General features: G+C 45.0%; 1 protein-coding gene across 1 annotated transcript in view; it reads left to right on the top strand.

Annotated features, from left to right (window-relative positions):
• Positions 1-21,812, top strand: part of MKL1 (megakaryoblastic leukemia (translocation) 1) — a 117,475-nt gene that overhangs the window by 91,493 nt on the left and 4,170 nt on the right. Inside the window, exons 6-16 of the mRNA XM_014963286.1 lie at positions 10,186-10,241; positions 11,879-11,954; positions 12,607-12,768; positions 14,173-14,348; positions 14,812-14,967; positions 15,474-15,727; positions 16,456-16,627; positions 16,898-18,013; positions 19,531-19,665; positions 20,982-21,155; positions 21,561-21,621. Coding sequence (XP_014818772.1) covers positions 10,186-10,241; positions 11,879-11,954; positions 12,607-12,768; positions 14,173-14,348; positions 14,812-14,967; positions 15,474-15,727; positions 16,456-16,627; positions 16,898-18,013; positions 19,531-19,665; positions 20,982-21,155; positions 21,561-21,621 — 2,538 coding nt within the window. The remainder of the gene's footprint in view (positions 1-10,185; positions 10,242-11,878; positions 11,955-12,606; positions 12,769-14,172; positions 14,349-14,811; positions 14,968-15,473; positions 15,728-16,455; positions 16,628-16,897; positions 18,014-19,530; positions 19,666-20,981; positions 21,156-21,560; positions 21,622-21,812) is intronic.

Below are 21,812 nucleotides of genomic sequence, written 5' to 3'. Positions count from 1 at the left end.
AATGATTATAATCTCATTAGGCCTCTCATATCACTTGCTGCATTTTTTTTTGTAGCCGCAAGGTTAATAGAAAAAACTTAGTCTTTGTTATAAAATTAAAGTGCAGTATTTGCTTAATTTTAGGGGGCTGTGAGACATTGCTTAGAATCAGTTCTAAAGGAATTGCCATTTACTGGGTACACTTAGTGATTTGAGGATACAGAACACAGGTTATGCTTTGACATATCAGTGTAAATCATCGTCTAGGCAAAGCTTGTACCTGGCCTTCTGCATCCAGGACAGCTACCATCACAAGAAAAGAAGCATCTTTAAGATACTGATTTCAAGAATTGAACTGCTTGCCACCTGTGAGCTTCTAAAGTTAAACCATGTCTCTAGACTTTAACACCTCAACCCCAAAATTTCACCATAAATCCACATTTATGTTTGTGTAGGGTTGCTAAAAATGATATTGCTGCATTAGCCTTTACCTGACAGTCTAAGCACTTCTCAATTTAAAAAAAATAATTTGGTTGATGAAAATTGTGCACTTCCAACTTCATTGCATAGCTCTATATTTAATATCTTTTTCATGTTCATATTTTCTTATTAAGCTGACAGTTTTAAACCTGACACTTGTCAATATTGTATATGGGACAGTAGTTGAAGGAGACTTGTCCTTTGAGGATGTAGTGAACTCCTGGTTCCTGTTAAAAACCATAGCTACAGTAGAACATATTAAGTGTTGTCTGATATAAAATAAAACAAGAAAAACTCCTAGCTGTCTTAATTTTTAAACTGTTAATTGTGAAATAGGAGCATCCTTTGATGTATGTCAAAGAAAGGAGAGGGAGTGAGCTGTCCGAACATACACCGTTATCTACATGTGTAGTATTTTTCATGGCAGGAACCTTTCTGCATACATGCTGATGACTTCAGGTGCAATTCTTAATGCTTCAACTATATTTTATCTTCTACGTAAAGGCTAGGATAGAAGATGAACTGCTGTGCCTCTGTGGCAAGCGTTGCAGTGTGGCTACACAGTTGACATTTCAAGACTCTTGTGAGTTATCTTTGAACTGCAGATAAACCAATTACTTTAACACCTCGAAAGAGCTCTTCCTGCTTTGCCTCTCTCAGCTGGGTAACGTGTTCCCATCGTTCTCGACACTTTACATATCAGGTCTTTGTAGTGATAGTCCCTATAGTTTTTTGGGATATATTTATAGTAACAAAACAAAACTAGAAATTTTTACTTCCCTGCCATCTAGCATATGCTGTTCTGCCCATTAGTGACTGCTTCACTTTCATACCTTTTTTCCCCGAAACAAGCTGAAACTGTACTTTCATTTAGGATAAGGAGTTAAAAACAAACATATGGACTGTAAATGTCATTACTCCCAGACTTGTTTAATAAAATGTCAAAACCTGTCAAGTCTTTAAGATCTAGGAATAATAACAATTTTTTTTAATACTCCATTTAACCTCCAAAACCTTGCTACTTCTTGCTTCTTTGTGTGCAGAATGGGACCTCAAAAATAGAGGTTGCAGTAAGACTTTTGATATACTTGGTGTCATGCTCTGAGAGTTAAGGCTGGAACACTAAGCAGGTATCTTAAACAAAAGCTGTAGAGGGCACTTGCAGCTGCATTTCTGTTTGTGGCATGTAGCACAGAAATTGTAACTGGTTTTATTTTAATTTGATCATCTGCCTGTAACTTGTCCCCCAGGAATTATTTGCTGCTTCTTTGACTTTGATCTCTTCTCTTGAAGCACAATTTCAAAGCCTTGAGGCTTTGTGTGGAGAAAGAGTCAGTGCATTTAAGCCCAGGGCCTCATTGTCAGGGGCCTAATAACTGCACCTGATTTGTTTATATTTTTAGATAGCTGTCTGTGTTTGTTTTCCATGTGTTTATATCTTGTGTGATTAATGAGTCATGGTTGGAGTAGGAAAGTTCATTGTTAGTAACAGAAATGTGCTGTTTGCCCTTTCTGAAGTTGTAGAAAGAAAAAGCTGTGCTCAGGGGTTTGATAGGCTGCATTTCATCCTTGATCCCTGCAACGATAAAAGATTTAACTCTGCTGGTTGCAAGAGAAGCATAATAATTCAGGGGACTAAATTCTGGAATGTAATACAGCTTTTTCCCCTTCGTGTTCCCACAGTCATCTCGGGCTCATTCTTACTTCTTGGCTGGGAATGGTCACTCCTTTTTCTTCTCATGGCCCCACACCTCCCCTAGTCTGGACACTGCGTAAAGTTGTCAGAAGAGTTTGCAAAGGGCGATTATCCATACAAGAAGCAGGCATCAAGTCTGGTCTAGGAATGCATGCATCAAAGGGTTCTCAGTAGAATTTCCTTGTCTCCCTTTTCCTCTTCAGTTCGGAGGTGGCATAATCCTAACTGTAATGAAGCTTTCTTTTATCTTTTTATTTTTCAGTTTACGATTTATGTGCTGTCTTTTGAATGCCAAGAGTTACTGCAGATGGAGGGAGGGGGTTATACTATCTGTATTTGCTATAAATTTTCTTTGACACAAAACTGTAGCCATAGTCATCCATAGATCTGATAACTCTTACCATAGGCAACGGCTTCCATTTTGCTTCTAAAGAGGGGGAACTTTCTGAAAAATTAAACCTATCTGTTAGCGTTCAAATTAACTCAGTGTTGGGCCTTGAAAAATCTTAGCTCTTTTTCTCAATAATTTTGCATGTTTGTATATGTTCCCGTACTTCAGACTTTTCACACAGTGAGAACTAATGAAAATCTTACACTTCAGCTGTATCATGAAGGATATACCACTATAATAAAGTTTCTGACAGATTTGCTGAGCTATGGACGTGGGCTCTGGAGAGGTGCTTAGTTGAGGAGTTGGAAGCAGCTCAGCTGGTGCGTGGCTCCATGGTGAGTTGAACTGAGGCAAGGTACAACATGCCTGTTCAAGCAACCAGGGTAAGTCCAGTTCAGGGAGCTGGAAAGTGGCTATTTTGTGGAGCATCAGCTTTGTGAGCCTGTATGGTGCGCAGGCTCATCAGCGTTGATGCAGGAGAAGGGGTAGCTCTGTGAGGTTGGGTGTCAGGGAGGCAGGATTTCTTCAGCTCTGGCTCCATAACAGCTTGAGACTTACCAAACAGTCCAGCTAACATGGCCTTTATCTGACTGTTGTCTTCTGTGCTATATCTCTATTGATTGGAATAGCTCGTTAACAGGGAAGACTGCATAAAGCCGTAGCACTATAACTGTAATGCCATGCTTCGCTAGTGCTGGCAACAGTAACAATATGGGGAAGAACCTTTTTCCAGCCTTTCTTTAGTGTGAGTCCAGAAACACTTGTAATTTTTTAAAAACTACGACATTGTGCTTGAAAGGTGTCGCTGAAGGGCAAAGCTCCATTTGTTTTGGTGCCAAAGATGTTTTTCCCACCTTCATGAAAATGTTTGGATTGGTTTTTTTAGGTCGATCTTAATTTTGAGTTTTCTAATTTTATATATTTTGGGATTAGAATAATAACAGTTTGACAGTGGTGGCTTCTTTTCTTTTCTTTAACTTAATACTCAGATCTGAGCCTTAATCCAAGGACTCTCACCAATGCCACGGGTATGAAATCAGCAATAATTCTCAAGTATGATCAGGTCTGTGTACCAGATGTGAAACTCCCTGGAGCTGCATAACAAGAAAAGAGTGCTGATGGAGATCTCTTTTCTATCACCTGTGTATCTCTCACCTCCTTTTAATATTTCTCGAGCATACTGTTCTTTGATACTGCCCCACTAGCAAGATGATGGCTCCTTCTGTGCATGTGACCCAGTTTTTGGGTACTTTATTCTTCCATCCTATGAGAGATGATTTTTGGAAGCGGGGTGGAGATGAAGGGAGGAAGAAAGTGCCAACTGCCTTAATCTGTGGTTCAAGTGTTGTGCCCTTTACCAAATGCTACACACCAAATGCTGTGGGGTGGAAGCCCCACCCTGAACTGACAGAGGAAGTCATCGAGTCTATTTGTAGTACGTTATCTCATCTTTTATGAAAGCATAGTAAACAAGAGAGAGAGACCAGAATTTGGTTGAGGGCGGCGGTGAATGGCTGCAGCAGAAGGCCTTCTGCCTTTCTGAATTAAGTCAGCATGTCTGAGGCTGGGTTTGACAAGACCTCTTTGTCATAGCAAAGGAAAATTTTAGCTTTCCTTTAGGAACTGATCTAACAGCAGCAAAATACTTGATTCAGTAGCCTTGCTAGAAACATTGACTGTTGTCCGGCCAACTGATTTGCTGTTCAAATATCCCCTTGTTGTCTGTGTTGAGCTAGATACTGTGGTGAAGGAAAGCTCACGTGCCGTCTCCCCTGTCGGCCTACACATCTGATAGCCTCCAGTAGGGATCTTACCAATTGCAGAAGGTTTTGCAGCCTCTCCTCCCCCCTAAACCCTTGAGATCATGAGGGCCTGTGAAGACCTTTTACCCTTTCTTTCTTCCCTTTATTTGGTTCCTTGCAAACCTAGGTATCTTCTGTCAGCTGCATAAGCAAATGCAGGGTGTACAGATATTTTGACCTCTTTTTCTCAGTGGTTGGGTCAGCCCCTTTTTCCTGCAGTGTTTCGTTCTTAGAGTGACTCAAATTAGTTCTGATTCCACTTATTTCTCACACTAGGTAACAGGAACTTGAAGATCTGCATATGACTGTCTTTGAAAGCTATGCAAGGCTGCAGTTTGCTGTTGTATTCTGCAGGATAAACCCTGAACAGAAGTGTTTGAACCATTTTGTCCGGCTTTTTGTCTCTGCTGTTATATTGGAGATTTAGGTTTGTTTCCTGGGCCTTGATTCACTGTGTTTATAGAGGCACCAATTTGTTGCTTTGCAGCAATATCTCCCTTCACCCATACATTGCCGTCTTCAAAACGTGGCTTGGAGTGAGGGAACACTGAACTCATGCATTGCAGTTTTGGACCCTGTTTCATAGGAATTAACACATTGCTTTGAAGCAAAGATTAGCAACTTGCATCTCTGTGATTTGTATAGAAAGGTATGCATCATTATAGATGGTCCTGTGTGCTGCTGCTTAGCTTTGGGGGGGGGGTCAGATGGAAGGACAGTACTTGCAATGTATAGCTACAAACATTTTTGAAGCAGGGTGGAGACACAAAACAGTTGCATCACTGATCTCCAGGGAGATTTCTTGTGGTAGCTAAGGGTGTGACCACAAAGATACTAATGCTTCAGGAATTCTGGTGATGAAGCATCAAAATGCTCCACAACAAGTAGCAGAGAGACTGAACAACTAGCTGGATGTGGTAGGAGTTTCATGAGATCCTGGCTAGCTATCCCACCTGTGATAGGAAAATCATGTCCTGCTGCCAGTCATCTAAAGGTGAGGGGTGAAGCTCATCCTTCTAAAAGTAGATGTTGCAAATTGCTGGATGATTGTCCAAGTGGGACAAACGTATGGTACAGAAGGGCACCTACTGGACTGTGCTGTCTCAAACCCTGTTGGTGATGCTCTTGTCCCTTCTATCACTAAGCCATTTTTAGTGCTTGTTTGGCCATTTGTAACATCAGGCTGTTTTCCCAAGGTAGATGGGGCAACCTGAAGACACAGGGGCTGCGGTTCAACAGTGGGGGGGTTCCTGCTGTAGCACTTTATACCCAGCCTCTCGTTTCTGACTTTGCCTGGCAAGGCAGTTTTTGCTCGGTTTTGCTGACGCTGTTATTTGTGGAGCTGTGCTGTAACCATCACACTGATCCAGGTTAAAATTACTCTTTCAAAACAACTGTGATCTGAGTCCACAAACGGTTTTGTCAGCATCACCAAGGGTTAACATGCTTTTCCCAGGCCTAGGTACAGGAACAAGGACAGAAAGTGTAACGGCAGTTTATTGATGATGAAAACACCATGCACATATCATGTAGAAACAAAATCACTAAGGCAGGCAAAAGGTACACCTAACTGAAATTCGCCATCGCAGAAGTTAACTCTGCTTTCTCAAGTATGTCAGTAGCAGAGAAATGTAAAGTAATTTTTTTTGTGTGTATATAGTGGAGAACAAAAACTCTCAACAGCTAATACTGCTGTTGTAGTTTGGCAAGTGTGTTTTTTCCCTCTGGCAGTAGTCTGTTCTCATCAGGGGCTCACCCAAAGCTTTGCTGGCAAAGGTAGCAAAGCTGGCGACCCAGTTAGCCAGACCTAGGATTCAAACCGAGTTAACTAGTACCTCTTTTTGGGGAGGAGCAAGGGCCATGGGCAGGTGCTGGAGATACTTTATGGTCACAGTTCCCTAGTACAGCTCCCTGTGTGTACCACACAAGTACAGTTAGGGCATCCAGGGCAGGGCAGAAATATGTGGGACATGGAGGATCTACCACCAGACTAAATATTCGATGAACTGCCTTCACAGGAAGTCAGTGTTAAATGTCTTTTTGCACTTCTTGGGTTTAGTAATGTGCTTGACACAAGCTTGCCTGATGTTTTTGTAAGCAAGCTGGGACAATTTGAAGCGGCACGTGCAACTGGTGAGAAAACGGTGTGAATTGAGGTTGGAGCATGGCTGGCTAGGTAGCAGTTCTGCAGAAGAGGATTGGAGACCTTTCATGATCTGTGAGCCAAGCGCAAGTGAATATGTTATGCATTTTATGTATACAAAAAAAGGCAAACTGATTGGGACATATACACCCAAGAAGTGTTATTTAAGACTCATTTAGCTCTGTAAAAGCTGGTGTAGCTTAGGCTGGAATATCTACCCAATGGAGATCAAATGGAAGGAGTCCAAAAAAGAGTAAACAAGCAAAGGCCTGGGAAATATTATCTATAAGGGAAGGTTAAAACTACTGGTTTGGTCATTTTATATAACAGAAGACTGTAGGAAAAACAAATTTTTCAAATATATAGGCATAGATGCAAAGAGGAATAGAATAAATTGTTTGCAATGACTGCAGGTAAGGCAGGGCATAATGAGTAGAAATTGTAGGAAGGGAAGTGTAACTTAGACATCAGAAAGGTTTTTAATTAGAGCATCTGAACACTGGGATAATTTCTCTGCAACAATATTGCATTTTTTCATGAGAGGTCTTCAAGAACAGGTTAGACTAAGTACTCTAAGGAATAGTTTAGTATATTTTATCCAGCCTCAGCACTCAGAAAGCATTAGATGAGTGGGCTTTCTTCGTTGCTAGTTTCTGTGGCTATATCTGCTGTTTCAGATACCAGGGGCTGTGAATCCTGTGTTGGTGGACAGAAGTGCTATCCCATGTCTACCTGGTTACCACTGCCTCAGCCCCACCAGCTGAGCTGCTCGTTTGCATACATCGTGAGAATGAGCCAGAGTAGCTGATATGGCTGAGAACAGCAGCGCATTGTCAGTATGGGTAATTTTGAGTGGGATGGATAAAGCAGCACTCAGGTGAGCAAGCCAGAAGGGTAGAGGGGGCAGGAATAGTTTTGCAGGGATCAGTGCCAAGGGGCTGGGAAGGGCAGTAGTAGGAGCTGGAAAAGGTGCATATCTGCATTATGGGACTCCTATGGAGCTTACCCAGAGTCTTACTGCTCCAGAGTTCTTCATAGAATTTGTTTTTTTCCCATTTGCTATAGTAAAGTTAACAGAGTTGCTCCACAGCTCTGGGCTGTGTAGTCCTTTCAAAGCCAGAAAAATGTGCAAGGCTTTATTGACTTTGAATGGAGTATGATTTTACAATAGACACCCTCTTCTGACATGTCAGCCCCGTCCTGGACTGCTGAGGGAAGCACTGAAGGATTTGTGCCCTCTTGACATTTTCGGAGGTCGAATATGAAGTCCTCTGTCATGTTGCCAGAGCAGAGAGCTACAACTCAGAGCTTGATTCCAAAGGACTAATCTTGAGAGACTGAAATTGTTCTTTACAAGATTCTTCCTGTAGGAGTTTTGCATTACTTACTATTTAATGTGTATGTGTTTGAGGGGAGAGTTTTTCTTTTTTATCGCTCAGGGATTCTTTTCTTCTTGCTTTGTTCTTCTGTGTGCAAGAGTGTTCTCAGACTATTTGTGACATCAGCTGAACTCCTGCACTTGGCTTTCCTGACCATTTGCTATGGTCAGGGAAATGTCACTTAAAGTTCATGTGCTGCCTCTTACTGACGGCAGAGGTAGGCAGGAAGAGGACAGTAAAGAATTACTGCCGTGCCTGCACATTCCGGTGGCAGAGAGCTTTTGAAGACTCAAGAAGAAGCTTGCTTCGCTTGTCTCCAGGGTAGATTTTTATACCAGTTTATGTATCATATGGAATCTTTGCCCAAGTGTACTTGAACTTTTGTTTCACTTTTCTGTGATGCACATGCAATGAAAGAAATACATGTTTAAGTTCAAGGGCGTGCATATTCACTTGCAGTTCATGCGACTTGAAAAGAGTATTTCCTAATATTATTTGTCAGTTGCTCCTAATTGAAGTGTGATGGTTGGACTCCCCAGGGGTTGATGTCCCAGCTAGCCAGTGAAGTTTTTTTCTATTATTTTTGTGGCTATTGCAAAACCATTTCTCTACCCTTACTTTGGTTTATCCCAAAGTGCAATCAGCGTGCTCCCATTTCACAGTTTGAATAACTTTCTCTGGTGATTTCTCTCAGATTGTATGAAACTATCTTTAATCTGAATGGGAACTGTTTGCCTCATCATTGTAGGGATCTGTATACTCATTCACTATGGTTAGTTTTCAATTATTGTTAATTTATTCTACAATAAATTCAATTTTATTGTCTGAATCCCATCTATGCCCTGGTTTGTTCAAAATTCCTGGCATGTGGACTAAATTCTACCTTTTACCTCATTGATATCAACTTACAGGGACTCTGTCTATATTTAACAGAACGTGTGTCTGTCTTAACGCTTTGTCTTTGGCTACTCCGTTTTAGTCTGTAGGAAAGAGGTTAGAAACCTACACATGCATTCGAAATAGTTTCTTACATTGTATTTATGCAAGGGTTTTTATTTTTCAATAGTCTTTTGAGATTCCATTATGAAGTTACATTTGAGAAATATTTAATCATTGGTCTTAAGTGAAAAATAATACAAGTAGACTATGTTTCATAGGACCTAGATGCAATACTTTGGAGTTTCTAACTGTTACATTTCCATCTTCAGAAGGCTTGCAACTTACCTTTAAAGTTGAAGCTGTTTTAAACTTTGCTGTTTAGCTTGATGGTAATTTAGAAACTTCACCAGGCAGTTTTAAATATGAGTATTTCAGAAATATGAAAAGAAATTATAACGTTCCCTTCAGCTAGTTCTGAATACAAGCCACAATGTGATTGTTTTAAAAAATAAGCTACTTTGGGGACTCGGGAAAACCGTGAGGAGCTAATGACAATTAACCACAGCTGAGTTAGAATTAATGTCACCCTCTTTCTCCAGTTTTACTGTGGGACGTGAGCTTTGTGTGCTCCAGAGGAGCCAGGCAGAGTGAGAGATTCCTCCAGGGTTAGTACGGTCCTGGACAGCAGAGGATCCGTTTCTTAAAACATGATCCGTTTTGGCTCTGGTTTTATACTGGGCCCGAGGGGGCGAGGAGGTCTGTTATATGGAGAGCTGCTGTTAATTCCTCAAGTCTTGATTTTCTGTCAACAGACAGATATACTTTCCTGTCCAAGTATTCCTGTTCTCACGATAGCTTTTCCTATATGGAACAATATATATGTCCTGTGGACCTGCAGAATTTGCAACCAGCCCTTCCATGTACACAAAACACAGGTGCAGATTAAGGAAAGACTTGTAGCTTCCTTTGACATTAGAAGGTAGTAAAGAGGATTTACAGTTCATTAGGATCCTCCTCCATCCTTCCAACCCTTTCATGTATCTCTTCAATGTTTCAGTGCCATTCCCTTACTTAAGGGTCCTGGATATCTTACTCTATGTTGAAGCTTGTAAAAGGCATTTATTGGGGGGCTGGATTTGACTCATATTCTTGGACCCAACTTTCTGAACAGTGATTAGTTCAACTAGAAGTGTAGCGCGTATTACCTTCTTCAGTAGCCCACAAAAGTCCAGGTCAGTTCCTGTAGCTCCTGTGCTGTCAAACAGAGTACGTTAAGTCACATCGCTTTATACCAGCTGAAGATCTGGTCCAGTGTGTTGAAAGATGCAGGAGGCAGTTGCTGCGGTGTATTTGTTAACTTAGTTGGCCTGGAAGGACGTGCGGTGAGAGAACTTCCATCATTCTAATTCATTCTCTGAATGTTTTTCTCTCAACAGCTCTGAAAAGTCCAGCTGCATTTCATGAACAAAGAAGGAGTTTGGAGCGGGCCAGGGTAAGATGCAATGTGCTCTTTAATGTTTTAGGGAAGTCAGGAGCATGTCTTGTGTTTTGGGGATCCTGTATCTGTTAATGAGATGCAGAAGGAAATCGTTCATATTCTGGATGTAACACAATGCTATGCAGTCAGAGGTGTATTGGATGGGGTGTTCTTTAGCTTGTATGTGGTGGTGGTTAACCCTCAGTCAACCAGATGTGCCTAAAACCCAATGAATATGGTGCCTGGATTTCCTCTGAAGTCTTCTTTCTAGAAGTCACTGATATTCTTCCTCACTGTCCATATACTTCACATTTTTATGGTGTCAGTTTTGCCCTTAAATACCCCTGTCGTGTGGAGCCAGTTCCACCTTTGAGGAAAGTGTATGGTTCCCTGTTACCTGCACGTGCACTTCTTTATCTAGAACATTAGAAATTGAAAATTTAATAGAGAGGATCCCCTACAAAATCTTGTAACACTGAAATCACGCAAACTTCTGGCTCTGTAGAAAGAGGAAGCCAGACGTCACACTTCACGTGGCACCTTTGCTAACTGGGGGGTTTCTTGATGATTTCTGTTCCTCAAAAGGCCTCTGGGGATAGCTATTTTTCTGACTAGCATGCAGAGGAATAAAACCTGTTATGACTGCTGGGCTAAGTTTTGTTTTAAAAGTGAAAGCAACATAAGTAAAAAAATAACAGCTGTTATTTTTATATGTATTTTATTTATATTTTAAAATAACAGCTGTTATTTAACAGCAAGGCAGTGTTAGCACTTTAAACTCTGTGGAAGGATTGGAATGGTGGACTTTGCATTAAGACCAGTGTCCCAACAGCTTTTGCTTTTTCCTCCTCTTATTTCCTACAACCTTCTTATTAAGTTAATATTTTGGTGTGGTCAATTGAGCAAGTATGGTGCAAGTTTTGAGCAAGTTTTCTGATTGACTTTAATATTTATTTCTCTGAAGGCCCATTCTGATGGCCAGTACTTACCAGTCTGTTACCCACCGCTCCCAGGTTTCGATTTCTGGGGTGTGCGAAGGGTGACGTGCTCAGTCTGGACAGGGTCATCTCTGTCCATTGCTCTGCAGTTCATTCTCCAAAGACGGAGCTGAAAGCAGTTCTGGAAATTAAATGGGTCTTTTTGCAGCATTAGATTCTGCCTGCCAAGGGAGTGCATGGGGTCTTTAGCTTAACAAGTAACATATCTTTAAACAAATAAGAGAATGCCCAAACCACAAGTCAGCCCTGAATGTCAGCAGTATACGAAAGTATTTGCTGTGAACAATGGAACCAGGGCATATACCTTTAATGTAAAAATAAATGTCTTGAATTTCACCCTGACACAAGTTAATGGTGTTGGATAAAAGGGGAAAAGAGGGCTTCAGCTTTTGAGGAAGTCCTTCCCAGTTTCTGTTTTGCAGGACAGCAGTGCACCCTTATACTGAAGTGCTGTACAGTAGAAGGTCATCTTTAGAATAAACTCATTCTCTGGGTGCTCTGGGACAGAAGATATGTCCCTCCTCTGTTCTGTGTTTATTTAGATCTTAGTAACAACTAAAGATGGTTGATTCTCTTTTTTGTGCTGTCCAAGATTACCTCACTCCTGTGTCTGATCAACTGAAATTGGTTCTTGCTTGTCTGTTTGTGCTGCAGACAGAGGACTATCTGAAACGGAAGATCCGGTCCCGGCCAGAGAGATCAGAGCTGGTTAGGATGCACATTCTGGAAGGTATGGCACGTGCTACACAGGAAAACATCAACAATAAACTTAATGTAACTACTTACTTAGCTGCTTTCTATTTTGCCTCTGGCCCCAAGTTTTTCTTTCAGTTAGAAGCATGCAAAAGATCATGCATGTTGGAGGATTTCTTGGAGGGATTCAGCTCTGCTTGCATGGAGATTCTCAGGAGAATCTGTTATGTGAATTCAAAAGTGTGCAGTTTTGTGAGCAACAATGAAATGGAATGACTGTGATTGCTCTTCTACTAAGGGAAGACTGTATCCAAGGAGTGAGGGAGATTTGAATTAATAAGTAAGCACCTCAGAGAGGGAGTGCTATGTGGCTGCTGAGTGCCACATCTTTGGACATAACTGAAAGGGAAAAGATGAACAAGAATTGGGTGACATCAGTTTGAGAACAGTAAATTTTACCTAATCTAGAGTCACAAGGACTACTGTAGTTACCTTTATAACATAACTACACATAATGTCTGTAATATCTTCACAGTGCATAGTTATCTATTGTTATCTGCAACTATTTTCCTCTACAGTTATCTGCTGTTATCTGCAGTTACCTTTCTGAACAGAAGTAAAGTACTGCTGAAGTGCATAGGTTGACCATTGCTGGATTGATGCCATTTTATTTACTCTCCCCTGAACAGAGACCTCAGCTGAACCCTCCTTGCAGGCAAAGCAGCTGAAGCTAAAGAGAGCCAGACTGGCAGATGACCTCAATGAGAAGATAGCGCAGAGGCCAGGTCCCATGGAGCTGGTAGAGAAGAACATCTTGCCTGTGGAATCGAGCCTGAAGGAAGCCATTATAGGTATGTCCAGAGGAGGGTCTGTGTTGAGGGCATTTCCCACAGGTGGCTGTGGTTTGTTGTCAGTTCTCCTGCCTGTCTAGGGGAACGCAGTCCCATCGTTGGTCTTGTTTCCCTGTCTCAGAATCACAGCCGTTCATCCCCAAGGATTCTAAAAAGCAGGACTCCCTCTGGCCCAGATAGACAATAAATTATAGGGAGTGTGGACATCCCAGAATAACGTGAAAAGCAATTGCGTACCCTAAAGACTTGAAAGACTGTTGAAGATTGCATTCCTTAGATTCTCTCCTTAAAAATCCCTCTCTCATTATAACATGTCAGCAACCTTGGCCAGGGAGAACCCCCTGACTTAGATCGGGGAGAGGAGACAGAATATAAACAGGTGGGATGAAACAAAAGCTGTCTGTGAACTTAAAAACTTCAGACGATTCAACTCCTTTAAAAATAAACTAGAACAGATGTAAATCATGCCAGTGCCATTCCAAGGGCTGAAAGGAATGCTGAGGAATAGCCTTCCCACTGCCTCAGCAGAGCTTTTGCCCGTCTCCCCAGACTGAGCGGTCTGTGTGCGTCTGTGGTTATTCATCCCCTCAAACACGCACCGCTACTTTAAAGACAAATGGGACACAACTGTGAGCAAGATGGAATATTTTTCATGAAAAAGGAAAAGGACAGTGTCGGGGGAGAGCCTGCCTTCACTATTGCACAAGATGTGGTTGAGGAAGAGAAAAAATGAACTTGTGAACTGGAGAGCATTAGGGATGTGGCTTCCTTCTGGCTTTGACATCTCTCTGGATTTCTGCTGCTTTTATGTTAGGTGCAAATGATAGCATTTTCCTGCTTACCAAGGTTAGTTTGAGATAATGTAATCTAAACAACATTGGTTCGTTACCGAGGTACACTCAAGTGAACTTATCTACTGGACATGTAGATAGGAATGCTACTAGCATTGACTGTCACCGCTTAATCTATAGTCCTTGTTGCTTATAAGACTAGAGGACAATTTGGGATTCTGTCTTGAAGAGGGATTCTACCTTCCACCACATAGGATGAACACCCAAGAAACTGTGACTCAACCTTGCACTGTCTTCTTTGGTGCCAAATGATAATCAAAACAAGCCGGGCCACAGATCTGGGTTTGGGCAGAGTTAAGTAGCTCTTGTTATACTTCCTGATCTTGTCTGGCAAAAAGCAAGGGAAATGGTTCACCCCAGTCTGCCTCATTTTATGCTACTGATAGCAGTGATGAATGTAAACACTCAAAACTGATCCAGTTTGGGCTCTGTTCTCTCACCAGCTCAGACCTAACTCTCTCCATGCCTTCGTTATCTTTGTGAAACATCTAGTGTCAAGTCAAATAATTTCTTAGTCCACCTTAAAGACCACAATTGATGTTTGTGTTTCTAGTTGGACAGGTGAACTACCCAAAGGTTGCAGACAATTCCTCCTTTGATGAGGACAGCAGTGATGCCCTCTCCCCAGAGCAGCCAGCCAGCCATGAGTCCCAGGGGTCTGTCCCATCACCGATGGACTCCCGGATTTGTGAGCCTCTCCCTAGCACCACTGGCACGTCACTAGCTCAGGTGAGAATGTGGTGGCCTCCTGCAGTGCCCTAGAGCTCCACAGCTACTGTTGATTTGTGGCGGAGGATCCTAAAAAGTGAGACTGAGGGATCCTTAAAAGGTATAGTCTGTGAGATTTCACAAGGGGTCTTAGCTCTGCGTGTTGTTGGTTAAGTCCTCTGTTTATTCAGAAGCTGGTGCCACATGGGGAAGGGGGGCAGTCATGCCTTGGTGATACCGCCTGTGTTGGTGCACGACTGATTCTGGCAGGCAAAGCTGGGAGACACAGGTGTGGGATTTTGATTCCTTTTCTGCCCTAGGAAGTTGTGCTGCTTCTCAGGGACAACTGAAGCAGTGGGTTAAAGGAGTCTAATTCATGACTTGAAACCTCTACTGCTTCCCTGTAAGCGGACACGTCCTGCACTCTCTTAAACTGTTTCCCTCCTGGTATGTATATTCATGATGCCATTTTCTGTCCCTGCAGGGTACATCCCAATTGCAGATCAGCGCAGACTCCAGTGAAACACTTTTCCTACCCGAACAGCCACCCCCGCCTCTGCCACCTCCGCCTCTTCTGCCTCCCAGTCTTACCAATGGAGCGGCTCTTACTGCTGCCAAGCCCCCACCAACGCTCATCAAGGTACTATTTTGGCTGGTTTCTTCATTGTTGTGGTCTGAAGGAAGATAAGATGGTTACTCTGAAGAAGGCTTGGAGCTGGAAATATTGTGTTAACAGATGCAGAGGAAGGAAAGCTTATTTCTCACTAGTGTCTTCCTCTGACGCTAGTTGTAACGTATTTAATAGGTTTTTCTGTTCCATGATGTATTCACCTTCTGTAAAATGGGTCCTGAATGCAAAATGTTTTGAAACAATCAACATTCTCCATAACTAGAGCCAGTGTGTCTGTGCTGGATGAGCAAGTGGTCTGGTGTGCTAATAATGGAAGGATGACCTGCGTTATGGTGCAGTGTGAGCTGCTGTGGGTGCTGTGACTGTGCTGCTGCCTGAGTTAGAGAACCATGGAAAGGCCCTGAGGTCAAATCTGGAGAATTTTGAAAAGAAAATTCCTGTACGTGTTCTCGTTTACATGGGGTGTTATTTCAATGTTTTCATTCTTATTCGCTTCCTCCTTTTCTTTTACATAGCAAAGCCAGCCCAAGTCTGCTAGTGAAAAATCTCAGCGCAGTAAAAAAGCCAAGGAGTTGAAGCCGAAAGTCAAGAAGCTTAAATATCATCAGTATATTCCTCCGGACCAAAAGCAGGACAAGGGAGCTCCTCCCATGGATTCATCCTATGCCAAAATACTGCAGCAGCAGCAGCTCTTTCTCCAGCTTCAGATCCTCAGCCAGCAGCAGCAGCAGCACTACAACTATCAGACCATCCTGCCAGCTCCACCAAAGTATGTCTCCTAAGTGGCAGCTCTCTCTTAGGTAGCACTCGCTTCCCCAGAACCGTTATTAGAGACATTGTCTTCTGGGTGTGAGATGTTGCAGTTGGATGTAACACACTCAATTCTGAGGAGTGGCTGAGGGAGCTGAGGTTGTTCAGCCTGCAGAAAAGGCTCGCTACAACTACCTGAAATGAGGTTGAGGTGAGGGGAGGCTGGTCTCGTCTCCCAAGGAGCAAGCAATAAGACAAGAGGAAACAGCCTCAAGTTGCACCAGGGGAAGTTTAGATTGGATATTAGGAAATATTTCTCCACCAAAAAGATTGTCAAGCGTTGGAACAGGCTGCCCAGGGAACTGGTGGAGTCGCCGTCCCTGGAGATGCTTAAAAGATGGGTAGATGTGATGCTAAGGCACATGGTTTAGTGGTGGTTTCTGTCAGTGTTAGGTTGATGGTTGGACTTGATGATCTGAAAGGTCCCTTCCAACCTAGTCTGTTCTATGATTCTGTAAGTTACAGTGAGCCACAAAAAGGGCCGGTGCCAGATGAATCAGACCAAAGCAGCTGAAGTGAGTTGGTTGGCAGGGTAAGGAGCATGGATCTAGTCAAAGACACTGGCGTGCTTTAGTGTCTAGAGTGACAGTAGCGACCCAGATGTTTGTGAATGTGATTGTTGACACTGAGGGTCTCCGCTGCCTTTCCACCTTGGTTTTGATGCCCGTGTTTTTCCTTTCCCTGCAGGCCTCCCGGCGAGCAGCAGAGCGGTGCCAGTGCCCCTGCCGTGCGCAATCTCTCTGCCACGGTCAGCAGCGCAGCCTCAGCATCCTCAGGTTCCAGCGGGCTCATGCGACAGAACAGTAACGCTGCAGTGGGCAAGCCTGGCCCTCTCCCTGCCAACCTAGATGAGATGAAGGTAAATGTCCTGTGAAGCTGCACAGCCCCTTTTGCCATTTTTGGTGGAGAGGGCAGTACTGAACGGTGGTGCTGCCCCGGAGCAAGGCTGAGGTGGACTGTCAGGAGTTAGTCATAACAGCTGGCATTGCTACCCTGCAGTCTGTACCTGAGGGACAGGTCTGTTGGCCTGGAGGAGGGTCAGTTTAGTCCTTTGCCCCATGGTTATGGTAGCTGTTAATAAACAGTGTATGTTCTCTTAACGTTGCCCTCATTTTTTTCCCCGTGTCAGGTAGCAGAGCTGAAGCAAGAGCTGAAGTTGAGGGCCTTGCCTGTCTCGGGCACAAAGACGGGTCTGATTGAGCGTCTCAGAGCTTATCAAGAGCAGAATGGTGCAGGCAGCCAAACAACCCCTGCTCCCAAGCCCAGCACAGCAGCTGTCATCCCAAAAGCTGCCGAAGTGGTGGTAGCCTTCCCGGCTGCCAGGCTGAGCACGGGGCCAGCCCTGGTCACCACTGGCATTGCACCAGCAGAAGTAGTCGTGGCCACAGTCACCGGTGGTGGCGTGATGAAGTTTGGCAGCACAGGCTCGACTCCTCCTGTTTCTCCAACTCCTTCTGAGCGCTCACAAATAAGCACAGGGGATGAGAACTCGGCCACCGGAGACACCTTTGGAGAGATGGTGACTTCACCCCTGACCCAGCTCACCTTGCAGGCGTCTCCAGTGCAGTTCCTGGTGAAGGAAGAAAGCTCCAAGTCTGCCTCCTGCAGCGTCAGTGCGGCGCCCAGGTCAGAGCGGTGCAGCACCGGTAACAGCAGAGATGCAGAAGTTAGGGACAAAGACCAGATGCTGCAGGAGAAGGACAAGCAGATTGAGGAACTCACCCGCATGCTGAAGCAGAAGCAGCAGCTGGTTGAGATGCTCAGACTACAGCTGGAGCAGGAGAAGCGCTCTCAGCAGTCATTACCGGCCCCAGCGGCTGCGGGAGAAGGAACAGCCCTTGTCTCCAACCCAGCAGCATTTGGCACCCAGGTGAAGAGTGAAAACGGTTTCCTGAGTTGCCAGTTTGCAAATCAATCCAGTGGCCAAACAGACCAATTCAGCCCTGCACCAACAGCTAGCCAAATGGACACTCCGAACCCCAGCCCAGTGCCAAAGAAAGCCGTGATGGTGAAGCAGGAGGTGCCAGCCGCGGAAGCAGAGCCGCCGTGCCAGTCCCACAGCCCGCGGCTTCTCCTTGGCCAGCAAGGGAGCGCCCTGAGCGACCTCATCAAGGGCACCCCTCCCCCCACCCTCATCACCGACTCCACAGGGACCCACATCGTCCTCACCGTGACCAAGCAGAGCGCAGAGAGGCAGGGCCTCTCGCCCCAGGGGAAGGCAGGGAGCAGCTGCCCGGCCTTGCAGGTAGGCAAGGGTTAGATCATGTATCAACAATTATAAATACTTAAAGGGGGGTTGTCAGGAGGATTGGGGTCAGTCTTTTTTCAGTGATCCCAGTGACAGGACGAGGTAATGGGCACAAACCTGAACATAAGAAGTTCCACCTAAACATGAGGAGGAACTTCTTCACTTTGAGGTGACAGAGCACTGGAACAGGCTGCCCAGAAAGGTGGTGGAGTCTCCTTTTCTGGAGACATTCAGAACCTGCTCGGATGCAATCCTGTACAACCTGCTTTAGGTGAACCTGCTCTGGCAGGGGGGGTGGACTAGATGATCTCCAGAGGTCCCTTCGGACCCCTGCCATTCTATGATGCTGTAATCACATCCCTGCTGAAAGCAGTTGGATTCCTCTCTCCATCTTCTTGCTCTTGTGATTCAGGTTACCACAGGATGACTTAACGTGGTAGAAATTCAACGCCGTAAATACTAAACTGGCTGAGTTGCTTGCCACGATGGCTGGTAGATCATGGCTTTGTAAAACAGAGCAGTGTAAGCAGCTCTTTAGCAAAAAGACTGGAGTTTGACAATGAGGAACTGTGTACAGCAACGCACAATTGACTGTGCACATCACAGGCTGTTCAGCATTCTTCCAAACACATGGTTCTGCCTTTTGCAGGAGCAGGAGCTCAGGCTTGGGAGGACAAGGGTTTGCTGCCACATTGCACTACTTTTTGAAAGAACAACTATGCCTGTGGTATTAAAAAAAGCGGAGTGTATTTATTTTACCTCTTGTTTTTTATTAGCGAGATTGTAGTCTGAGTGATAGATAGGTCACCTTGTGTGCCGAGAGCTGAAATCAGACCCTGGGAGCAGACATTTTGCTTTTTGACTTCTCTTTGTTTTAATGCATGTCAATATTTCAGTGTTAACAGAGTCTTTCATCAGAGATGATCTACTATTCCCCTGTTGGCATGAGCTCAGCACTTAACAGAAGTGTTCCAAGCATTTCTTCCAGGAAGGCATAAATATGCCCAGGTTTTATGACATAAGTCAAACCTCAGCATCTTCCATGGCATCAGAGAAGATTTTCATTCTCTGCTGCTACATTTCCTGCACCTTCTGCAGAGCAAGTGGCAGTGTCTACCATCAGGGACAGGCACTGAGCAGGCTGCATTTGCTGTGTAGCAGGTGAGATGCCAGTCAGCTGTCTAAATATCAGCATCCAGTCTCACCCTTGATACCCCAGGGTATCTAGCTCACCTGAACTCCAGCCACTGCTCCAGAAGGGCACAGGTCCTGTGTCAGGCCTTGAAAGATATCATGGGTAGCCTAGGGACTTAGACTGGTACTGCCTTCTCTTTTAGGCCTCTGAATCCCACCTCCATCTGATTTCTCTGCTTGGTGAAACAGAACAATTGACTGAATTTCCTAAAGAATAAAGAGCGGGGAAGAACAAATTTCATAAATCCTTTAAGAAACGCAAACCTCGCTCCGTGTTGTGTCTGAGAAATAGCTTCTCATAGATACCCTTTTCTTTCCAGAGAGTACAATCATCGCCCGCTAAAACTTCCAGCCAACCGCCGTGTCAGCTACCGGCAAGCACCCCTCAGCAGCCCACGCCGCAGCAGCAGCAGCAGCAGCAGCCACCCAGAGGACTAAACCAGTCTGTCAGAAAGGTAACTCGCTGCCTGCTCACTTTTCTTCCTTGTTTTTCTTTGCCTGCGGTGGGAAGGGGACACACATGCACAATCCTGGTCAGACACCATCATCACAGCAACTGAGATCTCACAGCAGCTTCTGCCACACAGTTTTTGGTTTCCAGCTTGAAAGTGGCAGCAGGAGTGCCTGGCACAGCCTCTCCATCCCCCAGCCTCCTGCTGAACTAGCTGACATCAAGAGCCCATCAGGCTGAACTCTGACAATTTACTAACTCCTGGCCTTTGGGCCCACCTCTGGGCAGAATTCCAGCTGGTGTTTTCAACAGGTATCATCTAATCATTCCCAGTGTAGTCAGAGTGGGCTGTCCGCTTTGCACAGGGTCAGTGCCTTGGTTTGCTTTGAGACCTTTGAGGAAATGCAGAAGGTGAAACAAAGGCACCTTTTCCCTCAGCCTGCCTTAGCTCGTGTGCCACCTGTAGTGACTTTCTTGAGCCTCCCTGTAGGCTCAGAAGCCAGCCCCACACCATTTTGTTTTTCTCAACACCTCCAAACCTGCAGCCCTGCTTCCCCAATGGTTTTTACAAATGATCCCTGAAAACTGGGAAAGCTGCCCCACCCAGTGTCAAAAACCCCCATATCCTCCCAGCACATCCCAGTGGCCTGTGCTACAATACCAGTTTCCAGCCGCCCTCAGAAAGAGCAGAACTGCTGTAGAGGCAAAGACCTGATCCACCTTTTAACTTTTCTAATGGGCAGTTGTGTGCTGATTCATCTGGAAAAGCTGAGTCACAAGCACCACTTCCTGCGATGCTTGGGGTTTCCTTTGGAGGTCTCTGGTGCTGCTGAGTGTTCTCTGCCCACCATCAGGCTGTGAAACTTGCTGCTAATGAAACTTGACTGTGTCCCTAAAGCAGGCATTGCAGAGGGAGGTGGGTATAAGATAGGTGCTGGATAAATTGCACTGAGTAGGCTGAACACAACAAGGGAAGTGCCCCTTTCTCCAAAGAGCCAGAGGAATCCCCCTGTTGGACAGATGAGGCTCTCCCCAACCAGCAGCAGCCCGGGGGCGGTTTGTGCTGTGGTTGGTTTAGCGTTAGAAAAATCAGCAAAACATTTCCAGCTGTGAGCTGGAGGGGAAATCTGTCTTCCTCCCCTGCAGCCAGGGCATAGTGCACAGAGTACATGGAAGAAGCCAGGCTGCTGAGAGCAGAGCACTGCAGCCCTCTGTGCAGCGCTCACCAAGAGATGGGGTGATGGTCTGTCAAAGCAGCTGTGAGACATGAGTTGATGTGGACTTTCCCCTGATCGCCCCTTCTGCCTTCATTCTAAACAGCCCTCATCGCAGCCTGGCTCTCCTGCGGCCCCTTCCCCATCCCAGATGGACCTGGAGCAGCAACAGCACACGTCGCTTTTTGGAACTCCTCCACCTCCTCTCCCTGTTCCCTCGGTCCCAATGAAAGAGCCACCAGGCTATGAAGAGGCCGTGAAGCAACAGCCAAAGGCCCAGGTGAGAGCAGTTTTCCTCCCTGGTTTCCTTGGAGAACAGGTGAAAAGTTTTCACTGTAAATCTGCTGAGATTCCTGAGCTGGGCCAGTAACAGAGCATGGAGACACACCTGCACCTTCAATTCCTCATAGAGAGTTTGGGGCAGACCCTAAACTACAGGTAGAGATCCCAAACCACTCATGCCCCGTTGAGTGTTAGCACAGTGGCTGTAGACTATACCTTCCCATCCAGTAACAGCCTGGGGTTAGGGGGATTCTGGTGGCTGTACCTACCTCCCTGTGCTCATTCTTGCCAGAAAACAGCTGCATCCTTGGGGCGAGGGAGGAGAGCCAGCAGCCAAGGGTGTTGCTGGAGGTGGAAGCTCCCCTGGTAAATAGGAAGCTAATCCTGCGCTTGCTCTCCCCAGGAGAACGGCTGTTCCAGCCAGCAGATGGATGACCTGTTTGACATTCTCATCCAAAGTGGAGGTAAGGAGGCAAAGCCAGCGTTTCCTGTCGTCTTTGGGTTTTAGCCTGGGGATTATAAAGCACTGAGGGGAGTTTGCCATGGCCTAGGCTTCTGCATCCCTGTCAGTGTCATTAAGGCAGCAAGGGAGGTGTCAGTCAGACACTAGTACAATACAAAGCTTCTTGGTGGTTCTGCTGCATCAGATCTGGGG

Source organism: Calidris pugnax, unplaced genomic scaffold (genome assembly GCF_001431845.1).
Source record: "Calidris pugnax isolate Ruff unplaced genomic scaffold, ASM143184v1 scaffold44, whole genome shotgun sequence".
Taxonomy (NCBI): domain Eukaryota; kingdom Metazoa; phylum Chordata; class Aves; order Charadriiformes; family Scolopacidae; genus Calidris; species Calidris pugnax.
The sequence above is the reverse complement of the archived record's forward strand: the minus strand, read 5'-3'. Positions and strand labels throughout refer to the sequence as shown.